The sequence below is a fragment of the Anneissia japonica genome, unplaced genomic scaffold (assembly GCF_011630105.1).
Source record: "Anneissia japonica isolate Jap-2015-1 unplaced genomic scaffold, ASM1163010v1 scaffold685_len2926416_cov193, whole genome shotgun sequence".
Lineage (NCBI taxonomy): Eukaryota > Metazoa > Echinodermata > Crinoidea > Comatulida > Comatulidae > Anneissia > Anneissia japonica.
In genome coordinates, this window is record NW_022692922.1 from 2,759,489 (window position 1) to 2,779,961 (window position 20,473).

Consider the following 20,473-nt stretch of genomic DNA (forward strand, 5'->3'; position numbering starts at 1 on the left):
TGCGTTTCTTCACGCTTCACTGATTTACTGTGTTGAGGGCGTTGCAGTTGTAAACACATGAAACACATTGCCTTATTTGTACAGAATGGCGAAAGAAAACGGAGTAAGTATTTAAACTACGATATTCTGTTATATTACAAACCAAAAACCTAGATGTATGAATAAAACAATGCTTCTAATGTGTATCATTATATATGCTACTAGGGATGATTAGAATTGTTAACAATTACTTAGTAGGGCGTAGGCCTAGGCCAAGAAGGTACTCTTCTCTGATGATTCACATCACCCACGCGGACCTGCTAGACCGCTGCTTGTGGTCTAGGGTTAGGCCTAGATCAGGACACAGGTAAAGCAAAATATTTTATAGGCCAGCCAAAGTTTCCGCCAAAAGATTAGCTTTGTTGGAAAGTTGGCCTTGCTATATTGGTCGTTAATGTTGTTCAATCATATGGCATCCACCAGCACCACATACTGGAAGGTTCTGGAATCAAGAGTCAAGGAATTCCAGACATTCCAAATATGGAAACAAAGCAATAATTGTGTATGCAGAGAACTGGAGGTTGTTTGGGCCTATTTCAATGGGTTCTTGTGTCTTGAGAGCTACTGACAGACAGGTGAAGTGGGTAGCCTGTATAGGGATTTCCTTGGGACCAGTCTGAATGGTGCTTTTGAACTTACTGTTAATCCTAATATTCTTCACATAGCTATATACATACTCTCCTACTTATTGATATACTACAACCAGGTCTAAATTATGAAGGTAGGTGTAGTTGTTGGTCTCTGTTTATTGGTAGTGGGTATTTCATTAGCTCTGTTTCACTTTCACTTTGATGAAGCAAACTAGAGTTAAAAGATTGTAATTTTTTATTTTTTTTATGTTAGTAATGAAATGCAAGGTCCCAAGTCTCCCGGAAGTCACAAGTCTCTTTGGAAATCGGAACGTACTCCCGCAAGCAAGCACGGATCTCGCAGAAAATAACCCATCTCCCTCAAATTCATTATTTGCATGTTTTTACTTCTTTATTATCAATTTTCTCACTAAAGTCATTGCCGATAAGTGTCACCATGCACAGCAAAAAATAGAATTTTAATATGTTATAAGAACACTCATTTAACCAGTTAATTATTTCGTATATGACATTCATAAGTGCTTTGTTTTTCCCTGGTCATTGAGTCCTCATGCTTAAGTGATGCTTCTGGTAATCAGCGCAGTAGCCAACTCCACCAGGTACCGATTTATACTCCTGGGTGGAGAGAAGCAATGCAGATAAAGTATCTTGCTCAAGGACAAAAGTAAAATGCACAGCTAGGGATTGAAACCCCGACCTTGAGGTTGAGAAACCAAACCCAGAAGGGATTTCTTCCAAATTGGGACCCCTGGTACTGCCAGTTACAAACTTTTATCTGATTAATGCAGATCTTATGTTTACTAATTCATCTAGGTTTCTGACACAGAACGTATCAAACAAAAAGGGAATGATTTCTTCAAGGCTGGAAAATATGATGATGCTCTTGCCTGCTACACTGAAGCTTTAAAGTTGAGTCCATCTGGGAGCAAAGAGCGAGCTGTCTTCTTCAAGAACAGATCAGCTTGTCATCTGAAGCTTGAGAAGTATGAGAAAGCAGCACAGGATGCATCTTCAGGTAATAATTGATAGACACATCGTGTACATATCAGATGGAGCTGTCATGCCAAAACCAACATCAGTGACCAGTAATAAGACTTTTAACATTCATATTCTCTACATTACATGCTTTAAAACAGGGGTGGGTATCAAAAGTGGTCGTAAAGCCAATGTGAAATTTTGATTCAACTTCAAGGGCTGCACCTAAACTTTGCTGTTTCAGTTCACTTCTAAAAACCTTCATACACTGTTTTATGGCCACTTTATGCTCAGTTTTACTATTACATTACTTTTTACAGATGATCGGTGCCGGGCCGCAAAAAAAAAAAGTGTTTTCTAGCCAAAGGTGGTTGGCGACCACACACATAGGGTTTGTAAATTATTTTCGCAGGCTGCTAAAAAAAATCACTAAGGGACCGCATGCGGCCCATGGGTCGCACTTTGCGGCCGTGTGCTTTAAAATGATAGGTCATTTACTGGAATCAACTTACTAAGTGCCAATGTTAAGTAAAGGCATTACAGCATCTGCACTAAAGTATACAATACCTCCACATTCTTAAGCTGGCCACTAACTGCGCCCGACAGTGTAATACAGGGTTACAGATGAAAATGAGAGCTATAAACTAGTAAAAGAATCATTTAAATCCAACATTTCCTTAAGAAGTTACAATCATTTAAACCTATAGCTGTTTAAAGAACAATATTTGAGAAATCAACCTTCAAAATTTAGTTCGGCCATTTCTCAGGCACAAACCATCACCAAATTGTTAAACATTTTTGTTTTAACATTGAAAATGGGGGAAATAACAGCATATTATGATGTATAGATATGTAAAGGTTAGTTTAGTGCAATAAAATTGTTTAAAAAAATTTTGACATTTCAACATGTTTTGGCCATTATCTCTGAAACACGATTTGTGACGAGTGACAGTGTTTGGCTTGTCTTTGCCACATATAAGAATCATTTCCATCAGTGAATAGCCAAGCCAAAAAATCTTGAATTGCCTGCGCTGTTCTGATAGGTCGGTTGTTAAATTTGATTGACACTACCGAATAGCCCATTGTGCTATCAAAAACTAAACTGTTACATAACCATTCTCATTTGTACATTGTTTTTTCTCAGGAATCAAATGTATAAATAAACTATTATAGTTTCATATTTGGAGGCTATATTTATACTATTCAATTTTACATTCCAGCTTTAGATATTGAACCAGCTGATATCAAGGCACTGTTCCGCAAATGTCTGGCATTGGAGAAACTCGAGAAGCATGCTGAAGCCTATAAAGAAGCACGTAGGCTGATTCATCTCGACCCAAAAAACACTGCAGTTCAGAGCCTACTGCAGCGTCTTACAGTACATATTTCCCAAGTGGTAGGAACAATAATTTTCACATATTTGCTAAAAATTGATATTTTCCCGAATTTATTTTAATTATTTCAGTGCTTTATAATGTAGGTTATAAGTGTATATTCTGATTGATTTTATTTACAATCCCCTCATTATATTCAAAGTCTCTTTCACCATGGCTGTAATCCCTCTCCCATGGTTGCCTGTGGTAGCAATCCTTTTCTGATAGCTTCAGTGCCTTTCAAACTGCTCCAGATAACAAACCCAGTCCTGATTCATAATTCAGCCCATTCTTATCCCTCAGTTCTAGCCCCTTCTCTTAGCCTAATCATTCTCTTCCAGCACCATAGTCCTTCCCATGACTCTGAGCCACCCCATACCTAGTTCCTGACTCTCTTTACACATTATTAGGATGACACAATAAAACAATCTTGAACTTTGCATTACAGGCTCAGCAAACTGCTAAAACAGATAACAAAGTGTCTTCCATGTTTGATGCCTTATCAAGAAACGATGCTGATAATGAGACAAGAAGACAGGTAAACTTATATTGAATACAGGCCTGGTATCTGTGATGTATTTATTTGATTTGTTAACTTGAGGAAAAATACTTGGAGATGTAAAATTGCAATGTACATTAAAACATTCCTCATTGGCACAGTTGCTTAACATTGTTTAGAATATACTGTAAAACATTAAATAGAAGCCCTGGGCTTCATTTGTTTAGGACTGTTTGATGGGATTCATTTCGAAGTTGGTTTCTTTTCAGGAGTACTTTTGCAAACTAAAGTGGATGCTCTTTTCAAAATGAATGCTGTAAATTTAGGGAATTACAAATATAAAACTATAGAACAACATTTTTCAACCATGAAATCTTGTAAAAAAAAAAACATAAATTATTATTTTTTTTTATTTACACTAGAGTATTTTTATGCAACATCAGAAAGAACATCAGTCTGTATCTTGGAGTGTATTAATCGCCATTATATACATCTTACATAGATTCTAGACATCTGATTGGTTCTTCTTCCTCTTATCAAGTCACTACGTAGCTAGTGTGTATGATCTAGCTTATGTAGTGTGGTAGAAGGATTCGCAGGTAGGATGGATACCTGACATGGGCCGCGACGTAAACACTCCTTCTGTGGGCATATTATGGCTGTATGTCACGGTTCCCCTGTCTTAACCACTTGGCCAAACGACTCGCCATCTGATTGGTTAAGAAGCGGGCAATAGAAAGTACTCTTCCCCTTAAAGAGTACTATTCCCCTGAAATATTGTGTGATGTGCAAACTCTAAGCCCCACTTAACATCATGCTGACTTCAAAGGGGACTGCGACCTCGACGATGAAAGAGATTGGCCCTTGATCGCGCCATGGCTCAGCGAGTAGATGATAAACAAATATGGAGGCTATTCATTTCGAGCTCCTGGATGAAGAAGGACTAGCCCAGAATTAGATCTTATTACAAGGAATTTTCTCTTAAACAGCAGCTGCTTCAGTGTTTATAATGATCTTGTGGAATCTTCTTCTTGCAGGCAGCAAACAACCTCATCGTTCTGGCAAGGCAACCTGCTGGTGCTGAGAAGATTTTTCGAGAGAATGGAGTCAGTAAACTGCAGAAATATCTGGATGACTCTGATGAAGAACTAGTTGTGGCAATACTAAGAATACTATCTTGTCTTTGTACAGGGCATCATTCTAGGGTAAGATACTTAAGATAATAATAATTTATTTAAGAAAATGTTGGAATTAGCATGTGTAAGTACACATTATTTCCTATGGATGCAAAGTACCAAAGATAAAAGAATTTTTGGGGGTATTTGTTATTAATTTATTATTATATTATTTCCTTATTTATTTCATTTTTATTTTATTAATGTATTTCTATATTTGATTAATTTTATTTGATTAAATTGGAATTATCCAACAATAGACAATACAAAAACAAACTAATATCAGTTAAATGATTACATGTAATATTTACGATACATTTTTAAAATTCTAGATTATATTCAAGTATTATAATGTATTCTGTAATATTTATTTCAATTTATTAAAATGATGAATGCTTTTTTATACATCTTATGTATGTTTTATAATTTGAAAATATATGGAATTTTGTCAGGGTATCATCATCTGTTATTTTTTTGTTTTCTTTACATTATAAAAAAAGGCAACAGCATATTCCTGATGATGCCCTAATAAAGAGTTATAATAAATATTTAGACCCAAGATGATTGCATGTATTTCATTTCTTGCAACAGCATAATTTACATAAAATAGCATACAATTTGCTTGGTTTTTTTAAGGCGTTGGCTGTGGTGAAGGAGCTGTCATTACCAAGGCTTGGAAGATACATAGGCTCAGAAAAAGAAAACATATGCACTGCAGCAGCCCATGTTCTTTTTTGCAGCATTTCCAGTATGTTGAAAAAAGATACACAAGAACCTAAGGGAGCAGAAGAGGCAGTAGTCCCAGGTAAATGGTCTGCCATTATCTTCAATCTTTCAAAGTTAGTTACATATAGGTTACATTTTAATGCTTCCCTCACAATCAATTGATGTGATGGACAGCTCGGGATGTTTACATTTTCATCAGAAATAAAGGGATGAATGAAGGCTCACTAATATTATATATAACTATTTGGAACTGCTACTTTGAACGATAGAGTATAAAATTGCAAGATGTCTGACTGCCATGATTGCAAGCACTTGTTCATTACGAACGACGTTTTTTTAAAGGGCGCCCTCTAGTTCAAGTAATTTTCAAGATTCCGTTTCTAAGAAATCTCAGCAGTCGGACCTCTTGCTGTTTTGTACTCTTTGTTTGAACTAATGAAGAATATAATATGGCTAAAGCATATATATATATATATATATATATATATATATATATATATTTACAAATGGTTGTATCAGCGCATTCAACCAAGAGGCTGATATACCATGAGACTGAAAATAACCTTCAATCAGGCAAAGCAATACTAGACATTTCAATTTTAAACAAAAAATATATATATATGTATATGGAACTAAAAATGTACATAGATAAAAGCAAATACAACACAATGTATAATCTGGAATCACTCAGGTCTTTAATGCATGCATATATTTACCAAATATTCAAATTTTTTTTCTTTCAGATTTGACTGGTGAAATTAAGGATCTAATGATGTTTTTCCTTGGCTTACTTAATGACAAAGATATATCTGGGTATGGGAGGGATGCAGTTATTGACATTATCATCAAATTCCTTCCTCGAAAAGAGGGAACTGGTCGAGCAATGACTTTCATCACAAATGGTGGTAATTTTTATAATGTTTTATTCTGAATTCTACATAATTTTTATTAAGTTCAGGGGAAAAGTAGATGATTTAGATTTGTGGTCAGACCAGACCATGCCTCAATTTTCTGGTTTATTTGAAAGTTATTAACTGTATTCATTTATTTCTATTTTTGCAACATCCCTATATCTCTAGCAACTGTCTCTTATACACATCTATATTTTGTTTTTAAACATAAATATGTAAGCCTTATACTACATAAATATACACCAACCAAATACACACACATTCTTGGTGGTAATCATCCACTCATTTTAGCACATTCCAGAACCAACCAACCTAAAACCTACTCTGACAACATTTCACCAAAATTTGTCTTTCCATCCATTAAATAGTATTTAAGTATACCTTAATATCAGCATACAAAACATATTTAAAATCTAAACTTGCCAATAATTCAAACTAAATAAAATGAAACATGTTAATAGACTGCATTGGGATAAGGTCTATTCTGGTTGTTATTATTGTTATCATCATTATCATTATTATTAATATAATTATGACATAAACCAGATGCACTACTCATTGTAAGGAAATAATGATAATATTATGAACTATGTTTCACAGGCTTAACAAAGTTACTCATTGTTGCTGGCCAGATTCCTGAGCTAGAAAAATTACACATTACCAAACATACTTTAATGCATGCATCAGTGGCGCTCTCCAAAATCTATGATGAGATGATCAGTGACAAAAAACGAGAGTATTATCGTGAAATTTGTGAGAAATTTATAAGGTAAGCAAATTTATTGATAGTTATACTGCAAAATACCCAGATAAATAGTCCATCATTATCATACCTATTATTATTATTATTATTATTATTATTATTATTGTTATGTTACTAAAACCTACCGTGAGGGGAACTTAGACAATGGAGAAATTAGAGAACAATTAAAAGAAAGACGTTAAAGGAGTAAAAAAAAAAACACTAAAGATATTCTCCTTAAGACAGAAATCATTTACATCATTATGAATAGTTATCATTATCATCATATCATTTGTAATCATGATTTACAGAGCCTTAAAATGATCAATGGTCATGTCTTTGTGCAAATATAGTACTGGTATCTTATTTTTACTGCAATTTTGTTACAATTAACACAAATTTTCACTAACAAGTTATTTTTTTTCTCTTGTTGGTATTGAATACAAAAAACATGTTTCTATCACACAGTTAGTCAAGCATTAATGTTTTTTGTTACAACTGCATGCAGTAAATAAAGTTTTATGTTTTCCCAAAAAAGAAATGTTATTTATGTCAATTTGTGGAGACAGCAACATAGTGTTGGGTGATGTACATTTAAACATTTGTTATGTAGGTCAAAGTTCAGTGGAAACAGTTTAGAAAGTAATTTAGAGGCAATTCAAGCAATCTCTGCCCTCCTGCAGGGACCGTATGATGTGGGTCATTATTTGATTGGGCAGTCAGGGGTCATTGAGGTCATGATTGCGATGGCAACCAGTGCAGATCCTCTTCACCAGGTGAGGGATTACAAGTGCTATTATTTTCAATATTACTATTATTGCTGTCAATCATCATCACACAGACTATCTTTATTGTTTTTGCTATACTTGTAGGCATTAAATAAAATAAGACTGGTAGAGTCATAGTTAACCTTTTTCTACAATAGAAATGCTTTAGATTGGGTGAAAAACTTCAATGCTGGCTGACCCTTCCACCTCCATCCACCTTCACTACATCCCTGCAGAATTATTTGGTTGTATAAATATTTGCTTATATTGTCAGCTTATATTATATTTAAGCTGACAATATAAGCAAATATTTAATGTTATATATTATACTTTATTTTCTTTTAATAACAATCTGGTATTGTAATCTTCTAGAGAGTTGCCGTGGAAGCAATTGTCCACTCAGCAAGCAAAAAGGACAAGTGTGCAGGAATCATTTCAAAGGGTGCGAATGTCTTAAAAGAACTGTATAAGTCAGCCAGTGATCAGATCAAAGTACGAGCCCTCGTAGGCCTCGCCAAGTTAGGCTCATATGGTGGATCTGATTATAGTGCTAAGGTATTAGACGAGGGCTCTACACTGACACTAGCTAAGCAATTAAGGAAGTAAGTAATTTTACCATCTTTGGTAATTCAATAATAATTAAAATGTTTATATAGCATACCATTATCCATTTCAGAAAGAATTACTCAAGGTGCCTTCTCCCTGATCAATAGATACAGAAGAAATTGAGTGTATCGGTAGATTGGTGATTAGTGCATGTTTCTGATTTCACGCTCCTCAGTTTAATTCCTGTCAGTGACATGATTTTTCTCTATTTCTAAGCCTCTTATGAAAACCATATTATGTTTTTGCATGTGAAAAGAATTGTGATGAATTCTATGACTAAGTTTACTATTGACAACACTTTACCCATGAGCCTAAATAATGAAATAGAAAAATAAAATGAAATTACCATTCAGTATATGTTTATCCTGCTAGGATTTAGATTGGAAGGCAAGCCTATTAATTATTATATCATATCATATTAATATATTATATTAATGTATATTTTTATATGAAATGGTGTATTGCACTCTTTAAATCAGGTTTTTGGTAAAGACCGAGAAAGATCATGATTTGAGGAAGTGGGCTGCAGAGGGCCTGTCCTACCTGTCCCTTGATGCTGACGTAAAAGAAACTATCACATCTGACTCTCAGGCGGTCAAGTCACTCATTGAGTTAGCCAAAGTATATACCTATTATTTTGTTTATATGTTTGGTTTTCTACTTTTATCATTTATTTGTTTATATATTTATATATGTATTTATTAAAATCATGTTACCGTGAGTGAATTATTTAGCAAAGACTAATCATTTGACATCCTCAATTATGAAAATTGGTAATAAGAATAAAGTATGATTCATAAAAATAATTCATTATATATTTTGCAAGTTATTCAAACAATTTTAAATTTGTCACTTCTATGATATGCTGTTTTAATGATGCTGGTCAACAGTTCGTGATAGTTCCATACTTCATTATGGTCTGCATGTAAACAAGAAACATTTCTTTATTCATGTTGCAGACAGGAAATCCAACGCTTCTATATAGTGTAGCGTCAACCTTTGTCAACTTGACTAATAGTTACGATCAACAAAAAGCTGACCCAGAGATGGTGAAGCTGGCTAAGTTTGCCAAACAGCATATACCAGAGGATCATCCATTGGTAGGTACATCCATGGTGGAATTTCTTCATGCTCCATCATTGAAATGTAGACCCAAAGTCACACCCATATAAATAATTAACCTAAGCCTAACACCTCTGGTGGTTCTTATGCTGTTCATTTGCATTTACACATGTTTTCTTTGTGAGGTGTGAATCTTTTTTTAAACTTTTCCAGGATTCTGATGACTATGTAAAAGGCAGGGTGGACCTGTTGCTGGAGGAAGGCATTGTAACTGGTTTGGTTAGCCTCAGCAAGACGGAGAGTGAAAGCAGTAGAGAACTTATATGCAGGTATACTAGATTATTTTATTGTGTCACATGTAATCAAATCATCATGAGATTAAGTTTTATGAAAGACTGCCATGGCTCATGATGGCAGTAGACAGCGGACTTCTCTTGCCATTCTATGACACACCATCATAAATGTACTTTGTTATATTTTGTTGGTTTCACTATTAATAATAATATTAGTAAAATATCTTAGTAAGATTGATAAAAATAAATGATTTTAATAGCCTTGATGTCTCGTTGTATATTTCCACAGAGTCTTCTTAGCCTGTGTTATGGATGAGAACAATAGGGGCTTAGTGGTTCAGCAGGGAGGAGCCAAGTCTTTAGTATCACTGGCTAACGAAGGCAACTTAGTCGGCCGCACAATGGCAGCACAAGCCCTGGCAAAGATTGGTATTACCATGAATCCTGAGGTAGCATTCCCTGGACAAAGAGTAAGTTGAATACTAAATGGTAGCGAAGGAGCATTGGCTCTTAATAGCTAAGGCCTCACATAAGGAATGGGAGCATCTTAAGCTGGACACTACTGCACACGACGTTGTATGAAGAACGCAATGCGACGACACGTGCGAATTGTTTTTAATGACGTTCCGTTCTACCAACAATCAGCAGATGACATTGCATCGTCTATCGCTCACAGGGAGCAGAGTTGGATTCGTCGTGCGACAGTCGTATGATCGTCGTACAAGGCAGTGAGTGCCCGGCTTAAGAGATAGCCACTGTGTGTGCACTGAACCGTGGAGATCCTATCAGACCCATTGGTCTGCTGCTGTCTGTGTGCTTCAACTGGAGGGCTGAAATACAAGTTACAATAGCTTACCGTCTCTCGGGTGAGGCGTCGGTCTCTCGAATATGGCTCATTATCACGTTAAAGAAACAGAGGCACTTTTTGAAAAAGAGCAGGGAGTTATGATCCAGTGTACTGCCCAACCCACCTCCACAATATGCCTGCTGGAAACAAGATGTCCAACTTAATAGTGGGTTATCCTTTTTAGAGATTCATAAGAAAATACTTATATGGTGGTGGTTTCGGGTGATTTTCTAATAATGTTTTGTCATGAGGCTTAAATGGTTTTAGCCACTAAGTGTACGCTGGAAGATTGAGATTCATATAGAAGATTAAAATAGAAGTTCTTTTATTCTGTCTTTGTTTCTTCTCTATCTTAGATGCTTGAGGTTGTTCGTCCTCTTATTGCTCTTCTCCATATGGACTGTACTGGCTTGCAGAACTTTGAGTCTTTAATGGCATTGACAAATCTAGCCAGCGTTAGTGAATCTGTCAGGTAAGTATATTTACTCTATAGTACATAACAGTTGTTGATGGATCTTCCGTAGTGATTGAATAGGAGAGCAGGATATGAAAAATTTTAAAAAGTAGAACTGATGGATAATATGTAAGCTGTGTGGGATGATGAAATTGGAATGATAAATGAGTATTTGCTTTCAAGAAAAAATATATTTCAACACCACAAAGACAAACGAACAGATGAAGCATAATATTGAGTTAGTCATGAGAGAAGGGCGTGTATGGAATTGTCTGGTAGATGAAACTTGGACAACAAACCCACATATTATCATTTCATCCTTATTTGTTTGTATTTAATTGATCTTTTAATTACTGGATGGAAGTGGTTCTCTGACATTATGTTATAGCAATTAAGTTTACTTAGAGACCAAGCCCTTCCATCCAGCTGTCTTGATGGCCAATAAAGAATAAGAATCTTCTATTGTTACAAGAACAAGGTTTTATAGACTTGGAAGACCATAGCCAACCAATGTATATTACTTAATGTAGCATTGTAATTGGCCAAATCCCACATATATATATATCACATAAGCTTTACATTTGAAATACATTATTATGAGGATAATATAAGATGAAAAAAATTGAAAAATAATGAATGTGACCTAGCCTAGACCTACAACAGTAACTGTTTGTCTTGAAAGCTTGCCTGAACCTCGAGGCAGCTAACCAGAAGTATGATTTTTGTTAATCCCAAACTAAAACATTTTACTACTATGAAAAGTTATATAAATGCTTGGGTCGTAGATTTATGAAGATGAAATCATACAGTAAGTAATCCTTATACTGTACATGGAGTTAGTATGAATGCTATCATACGGCTGTCTAGACAGCCCGTCAACATTATTGTTGGTTCATTGAAGAACTGACTTTGCCACTTTGCAATGCAGTGTGCATAGATATTAATGTAGCTTCACAACCAATCATTAAAGATGATTTCTAGTTGTTTATATTTCTAAGAGGCATTAGAAAGATAATTGCAGAACAGTTAATCAAAATGTCAGCTTGGGAAGAGGTTTTTTTCATTAGCTTATGAAAAAAAAAACTCATATACCTTGAGTTATATTTGATAATATTAATCATAGTAATGGCATAGCAGAAATTTTGTGTACTTATGCACCTAAAAAATGAAGTATTAAAGTAAAATTTTTTTTGTTCATTATGTTCATTTTTGGTGATTAAAAAATCAAGCTAAGTATTTGAATGAAGCTTGCTATCGCCAACAGCTTTTGGTGATGCTGATTGGTTGGTTGTATCGGGGAGCCGTCCCCATTGCATCGGGACTGCTACGCCAGTGCAATGTTTGCGTTAAAAAACTGTAGCGATAGTGTAGCGATTTTAAGGAACCAGGCTTAATGAGGTGATTTAATGAAACTTATCCTTTTTTTTATGATTTAGTTATCATTGTTAGTTATAATTTCTACAACTGACTGTTTCCGCTTTCATGGCTGGATGTAGATTAATTTTGTTGCGAAATAATTGTTTAGTGTGTTTAATTTACTTGATTTTGTTCTTTCTTCTTATTTCTGGTGTTTGAATGCACCAATTTGCTGTATGCCTCTATAGGAAAAGCATTAATTTGCATTGAATAGATAAATGAGTGTCTAATTCTTGTATAACTACAACATAAAATCACAATTGAATCAGTAATAAGGTCTTTCTAATATATAAATATAATAATAATAATGTTTGTTTACCTTTATGTAGAAACCGTATTGTAAAAGAACGTGGCATCCCTTCCATTGAAAATTACATGTTTGAAGAACACGATATGATTCGACGAGCTGCCACCGAATGCATGTGCAACATGATCCAAAGCGATCAAGTAAGTGATGCAAGTTTTCTGCAGAGTTTGAAATGGTATCCCCCCCCACCCCCACCCAACAACCAATCTAGTCACCTATTTTCAAAATCATGGGGCTGCTGCTGTGATCCTCCTCCACAACTGCATGTTAGCATTTGTAAATAAAAATTGTTATTATTATAAGATAAGATAAGATAAGATAACTTTATTGTTCCACAAGGGAAATTCTTCAGCTCGTCATCACATATTATATTAAAAAATGTAAAACAAATATAAAAACATACAAAACATACAAAAGAGTCACTATAGAAAATATAACAATTTACAAGTAAAATACAATGACTACCATCGATAAAATAATTGAATTACAATTGTGATTATTTTAATTATTCTTATTATTATTATTATTATTATTATTATTATTACTATTATTATTATTATTATTATTACTATTATTATTATTATTATTATTATCATTATCGTAATTAATACAGTTAAAAATTATTATTGATATTATTATATTGATAATGAATTATCTTCTGAACCTCTTGTTGAACTGGGTGATGCCCTAAGGGGATAAATGACTTCGCATAACGGTTTGTTTTTGCTCTGAGTAGCCTCATTCTACCACTTGGATTAAGTCGGTTATTATTTTTGTTGTGGCTATTTACTTCAAACAAAGTATATATTTAAAAGCATAACTTAAAAAGTAGGTACTGCCCTCTATGGATTGCCAAAATAGTACATGTCCCGATAGTAATCGCGAAAGCAAAAACTATTAATTAAACAGGACATCAGTATAGAGAAATATTAACACCTGAGATGCCTCTCTCAGGTGTGTATACCTACTGTCAATATCCATCAACCATATTTAATCACCATTAATAACCTTCTAAACATTGCCACCTTTGTCTGTGCATTGTTAATTGTTTTGATGTGTAGTGTTCTGTGCCATAATCAGAGGGTTATCCAAAGTACAGTTGAAATAATATTGAGATTCAGGTCTTTTGGCTTTCTATTTTGTATTTTTTCTCCTGAAAAGAACGCCAATCTTTTAAATAGGCTTGGCTGTTTTTTTAAAACTATATTATCTTTGAAAGAATAGTAATTTATCATACAATTTGACCATTGGGCCACCATTTGTGACCAATTTTTAATGTTTTTTTTTTTTTTTTTTTTTTTTTTTTTTTTTTTTTGTAAATGTGAAATGAAAATGAAATGAATGATTATATGTTCCCATTCAATAGTCAGGTTGTTGTGAGAGAGGAATTTCCAACATATTGAATAGTTTTGTATTTTGTTCACACCAGTACCCTTTGATTTTATATCGCAAATGCTTGATAGAATGAAATATGTACATTGTCAGACTTTAACCATTTTTCCAAGCAAAACATAAAAGGTTGAGTCATCTTTGACAGGGAACCCTAGAATTAGGCCACACTACATGTTGGGAACATTTAAAATGAATATTAATTAAGCAAAAATCTGTTGTGTTTGTATTAATTTTTCTTTATTTTATATTTATATATACAGCCTTTCACAACCTTGGTGTATTTCCACAAATTGTTATGAATTAATCCATGTTTATACTCCTATTAATTCATAAAAACAATAATTTTGTATTTCTTAAATTTAGGAATAGTTGGGTGGTAATATTATTGTATGTTACTTGTTGTTGTATTTATCTTTGTGCATTCATTTGCTCTACATAGTCACACTTTAGCTTTTGAACTGGAGTGATGATAATTATAAAACAAAAACATGAAAGTTGAATTTACCATACTGCCCTTTATGCTACATTATACCTCGGATGACCTGTTTTTAGCATTTGCCTATGTGACACTTTAACCACCCTTCTAGATGTTTTTCTACCCCTCATCTCTTCTTGTATGTCAAAACAATTTCAGTATAAACCTATTTAGAATAAAATTATAGTCATTCCTCACTTATGCTGGCTTTAGTTATACATTCTATACATTTCACATTAAATTTTTTTCTAGCACTAATAAAATGCATTTATTCTATCTTTTCTGTCTCTTTTATTTAACATCAATGTCTCGCATTCATTCATGTTACTATGGAAATGACAGTTTGCAAGATTTGTAACTTCCCCTTTTCTCTGCCCTGTTGTGTCTGACTATCAAACCCTTGGGGCAAATGTGCCTGTTTCCTATGCTTTACCCTAGTACTATATCTTCTCAGACAAATTTTGCAAAGTATATTTATGTTCCATTAGCAAGCCCTTACAACCTACACATTTGATATGTCTGGGGTCGGCTTCTACAGAGTCTGTACCATTTTAATTGGAGCAGATGATTGATGATGTTTAAATAATCATTAATAAATTATCTGCACCAGTATCTGAAAAAAAAAATGGATTGATTTATAACTTCCGTCATTTTATGAACAAATGAAATTAGTTCGTGATGGATAAAAAAGATCACCACAATTAATTGATGTCGTCTTGTTTAATTACAGTTATAGAGCTTTTTTTTAACATGTTGTAGTATTTAGTAACAATAACAATGTGGGATAGAGGTTATGTTTACACTTGTGAATCATGCTGGGCTAGGTTAATCTCACTAAATGATTTTAAACAGACATTCCAAAGAGATTAATATATAAAGTTTTATCTTTTGTGTAGAATACTGTATCGTATCTTTTAAATGATGTTTTCTTTATATTTTCATCATTTGTCATATATAAATCTGCCTACTTATTATTTATCATAATTTATACTTATATCATAGATACATATCCTAAACCCCAAGCTTTGTTGTTGAAAGGTTTGCCTATAAATCCCAGGGCCTTGGTTCTAATCCTGAGAAATTCCAAAATGTTGATCTCAGCTGATCCTAGTATTTACAGATTGAACTTAAGCTCTTGGGTTTTGAAGCTGGGCAATAAATATATCAAGCATGTGGTTTAACTCCTGTATTTTAAAAATAAATTTTCATAATGCTGTATATTTTTGTGATGTTATATTACTGTCTCTTATTCACATCTAGATGTGTATAAGAGACAGCTATTATTATTATTATTATTATTATCATTATCTGGGTTTTTTTATATGTGTATTGTTTATTTTTTGGTTTTTTTTTTTTCATTTTAGGTGTTTGAATTATTCCTGAAGGATAATGATAAAGTTAAATTGTTGACTTTATTAGCGGGTGAAGAAGATTTGAAGCTCAAGATGGCCGCATCTGGTGCTTTGGCAATGCTTTCAACCAATGAAATTGTCTGTAACAAAATTCTGATGGTAAGGAAGAGTATTTGTCTCATATTTTTTTATTCCCTTAATTTATACATATTGATTTGGGTTCATTTGGTATAGTGGTTGTGATTCAGGCTCTCAACTGTAAGGAAAAGGTTTGAATCCCATGCCGGTCATTAGCTCGTGTGCTAGCACTTACAATTTTATCTACATTAGTGTCCACCCTGGTATGTAAATAAAGTAAAATAATAAAAAATGACGAATTATGGCCTCTTTTTCTTTATTCAGAGTAACGTTTGTTCTTTGTTATTTAAACATAATCAGTGCATCTGTTGGTTTTTAAGAAAAAATACTGTACAATTGTGAATAAGTCCATGGTACATAAATTTGTTTTCCTCTGGCAACCAATAAAATACAAAAGTTTCAGGAATTGAGAACATAATTGATAAAATAACAATTTAAAAAATGATCAATACAAAAAAAAAATTGCTTTTTAAGCCCGACACTTACTGTGCCCGATTGTCGTAGACCGACGCGATTCTAAAAAAAACTCAATGCAACGACATTCATGCAACAGACCGTTTTAATGACAGTCCATTCAGACCGCCACAGGCAAGCAGCAGACGGCATCGCGTCGGCTGGAGCTCACAGGGAGCACAGTTAGATTTGTCGCACGACGGTCGTAGGATGCAATGAGGGCTTTACTGGAGCCGGGAAGCTTTACAGTAGCAAGAGACGTCATAAATTAGGCATCGATGATGGATGAGTGCCCGGTTTGGAAGTTCTATTTGAATGTATTTGATCTAGGTTGAATATTCGTGCTTGACTGGGAACTCTTCCCTAGGGAGTGATGGTGATTGTACTTTTTCCAATGACCAGAGGTTAATAATGTACATCACACTTTGAGACGTTTATGTGAGATGTTTATTGGAAAGTGCTTTGCAAATAAGAAATAGAAATATTACTCTATTGTTGCCAATTAAATTATATGATTTTGTGATTGTTATTTTTTTTTTTTTGTTTAAGAATTATGCATGTAAACTCTATATATGTTAAACGAAAAGCTCTTAATATACGTTAAACTAGATTAAAGAATATCACCAGTTTTCATTAAAATTTGCATAATCTTAATCAGAAGAAATAATTAAATGATTTTGATTGTTTTCTGTAATTCTCAGGTGAATTCGTGGATGGACATAATGCAGGAGTCACTGGTGTCACAGAATGTAGAGCTGCTACACCGTACGTGCCACACACTGGCTAACATTGTGGAAAGCAACAAGCTAAACGCCAGTAAGATTGTAGAGACTAGTCTTCTTGAGATCCTAATGGCTCTCTCAAAAGATGAAAAACCTGAAATGCTGCCAGTCCGTAATCAATTAGATCGCCTATTCAAAAAGGCTGTGGAATTTGAACTCATTCGCTCATATGCAGATCAGGTCTAACTTATCATATAAACGTGGGTACTATCTGCATCCAAGCCAATCACAGGAAAGTGAGAATAATGTCATTTTTCAACATGCCTCAGCAAATTGTCGTGTATGATTATTTGCGATGACAATTTAAAACAAAAATGGTACAAAGTCAACTACTGTATCAACAGGGGTTCCAATTTTGGAGAAACCATCAGATGCGGATCCAGATCTTCGCATAGTTCACCATATTGACGGTCAGGCACCATATTGACGGTCAGGCACCATATTGACGGTCAGGCACCATATTGACGGTCAGGGTGACAGATAAATATACAAAATAATTAAGTGATTTGTAACTCTCTAAATAATGATGTTATTAGAAAGGGACTGTTATTAATCAGGAGCAATCTGGCTATTGTAGGCTACTGAGATAAATAGGTTATTTTAGAGTTATTTAGAAATAGTAGAATAATAATATACCATCTTTTTCTAAACGTTTAATTTTTTATAGGCTGATTTGCAGGTGTTGCATTGATATGTTTTTCCTGTGATACCGACATTATTTGCCAGAATAAAAAGCTCCTGACCGGTTATGAAGTTCTAAAAAATAGTTTAGTTAAATATAAAACATCTCAGGGTTTTAGTCATGGGTGTTAAATCAGACAAAATCTGTAGCACATATTTATTTATTTTTTTTTTAGATCAGAAACAGCTGGTAGGCCTACTTATATCATTGTAAACATTGACTTCTGCAAAACATGATAGGATATTGTATTGGATTTTTAAAAAAATTAATACTGGTATTGAACAACAATTATAATGATATGCAGATACTGAACTAAAAATATCAGTTATTCTAAGCCATTAAACAAACATGATTGTAGAGTTTAAATTAATTTTCTTCAATGCATGGAAAGTCATTCATTGTATAATTTCATTTTTTCTCCTTGATGCTAAAGTCAAGCAGATGTTTGAATAAACATAATTCGTTGATGAAGCACACATATTGACGGCTAAAACAGCTTTGGGAGAACACTTTTACTACAAGGCTTTTGCATAGACTTTTTCTAATTAAAAGCCTGAAATTTTGAATGCGATGATATTCGTTTGCTCTAGTATATTTTGCCCAATTTCAAACCAGTTGTTTGATACAGTATATCCCTCTAACGTTTGCTTTCCATTTGACAGAACCACCACAAATTACACTCTCTTCGCTAATGGCCCCATCATTTACTTGTCACCATATAGTAAGATATATGTAGCTCTGAATCCACCTCCTTGTGCGATAGTCAGTATGAACTCTGGATCTGCGCCTCTCCACTTCTGGGAGAAATGGGTTTAACAAGATTTTTGAACACATTTGATAATTGTATTTTGCTTCGTGTGGTATGCCCATGTGCAGCTGATTTGAGGGGGCAATTGTTAATACTGTATAGCACTAAAACCATGCAGATGTATGAACTTGTGGGAGGTGGTTAATTTAGGGGATCATTTCTAGCTCGTAATTGTTCGGGAGACTATCAATTTCCAGGACACTCGAAGACACAAGGGAGATTTAGGACCCCTTTATCAATAATCAAGAGAGAAAGCAAGAGAAATTGATGGCATCAACATGCTGAGGATTTTATAAATTGCCATTTTATTTATTTATTTATTTTATAGTGCAAGGGTAATTTTTATATTTCGGATTTTATATTTGTTTTATATTTACTAAGATTTATAACATGATTTTTAAAGAAATAGTATTGATGACAAAATAAATAAAATAGAAAATATTAGCCAGGCTCCTTAAAATTTTGTTTATTAGATCTCTTCCTCTTCTATTTTGCATCATGTCGATAATCTCCCTTAAATACGATGCCCCTATTCTGGGGACACTTTTTTGTCCCGATGGTGTCCCCCTTTAATGCTCTAATATACTTTTCCTCACAGCTAAGCACTCTCTGTAACCAGTAGTTTTTGGGGGTTTTTTTCAAGACTTTGTGGTCGTCCATGCCCCGGACATGTACTACCAGAAATAAGACCACAATGTAAAAGTGTTCTTGCACGTTTACTGACTCGTTTTAATAAGTTGGCCTACTGGACTGTCTGAAATCAATTTCTGGGATACAGTACTTGCTTTATCAATAGTCATAAACAAGGTGATATGATTTTATAATTTACCATTTTATTTTTTTTTATACGTAGTGTGATTTTTGATTAAGTGTTTTATATTTATTAAGATTTATAACATGTTTTCTAAGAAATAGAAATGATGACGACTCAGTTATTATTTTTAATGTGGATTACTGATGCACGTAGATGAGTAAAGTTCACATTAATAAAAGAGGTATTTTCCTGTAAAGTGACTTGACTTGTTTATTTTATTTATCAAAATAGGAGCAGCAATTTCTGTGAATTAAAGTAAATTCTTCAGCATTTGCTGTTATTTTTAATGTGGATTACTGATGCACGTAGCTGAGTAAAGTTCGCATCAATAAAAGAGGTCTTTCCGTGTAAAGTGACTTGACTTGTTTATTTTATCAAAATAGGAGCAGCAATTTCTGTGAATGAAAGTAAATTCTTCAGCATTTCCTGGTCTTTAGTGAACCTTTCTGAGGTTTCAATCAAACTTACCAACTGACCATCAAATCATGACTAGAAAACACGTGCACACATAGGGGTCGCAAGTTGGAAGATATCCCTTCCGGTAGACCTGGTTAAAATGAGCTTTCTTAACATATTTAATTTTATTTTGCTGTGTATGGTGATATCCATCGGCACTGACCGTGAGACAATTGAAAATATAATAATTACATGGGTTATTTTCCGTGCGGCAGACCCTTCGGATTTTCGGGAGAGGGACCCCTGCGCACATCCAACAAACACACGTGTTTATATGTACTTTTCCTCTAAGCACTCTGTAACCTTTAGTTTTGTTGTTTTTTTTGTTTTTGTTTTTTT

General features: G+C 34.0%; 1 protein-coding gene across 3 annotated transcripts; it reads left to right on the forward strand.

Moving 5' to 3' along the window:
- Position 1: 1 nt before the first annotated feature.
- LOC117100540 (protein unc-45 homolog B-like) lies at positions 2–20,030 on the forward strand. Of its 3 annotated transcripts, XM_033240308.1 has the most exons (19): positions 43–103; positions 883–1,004; positions 1,443–1,644; positions 2,825–3,000; positions 3,426–3,515; positions 4,514–4,681; positions 5,288–5,456; positions 6,121–6,282; positions 6,889–7,057; positions 7,644–7,806; positions 8,170–8,399; positions 8,883–9,024; positions 9,363–9,503; positions 9,679–9,794; positions 10,048–10,228; positions 10,962–11,077; positions 12,805–12,922; positions 16,014–16,160; positions 17,294–20,030. In XM_033240308.1, the coding sequence occupies exons 1-19, from the start codon at positions 58–60 to the stop codon at positions 17,558–17,560; spliced, it is 2,925 nt and encodes a 974-aa protein (XP_033096199.1). In that variant the 5' UTR covers positions 43–57; the 3' UTR covers positions 17,561–20,030. The 3 variants fall into 3 exon arrangements, with proteins under 3 accessions (XP_033096200.1, XP_033096199.1, XP_033096201.1); XM_033240309.1 differs by lacking the exon at positions 883–1,004 and having other exon boundaries at positions 2–103; XM_033240310.1 differs by lacking the exons at positions 43–103; positions 883–1,004 and adding an exon at positions 543–760.
- Positions 20,031–20,473: the final 443 nt, after the last annotated feature.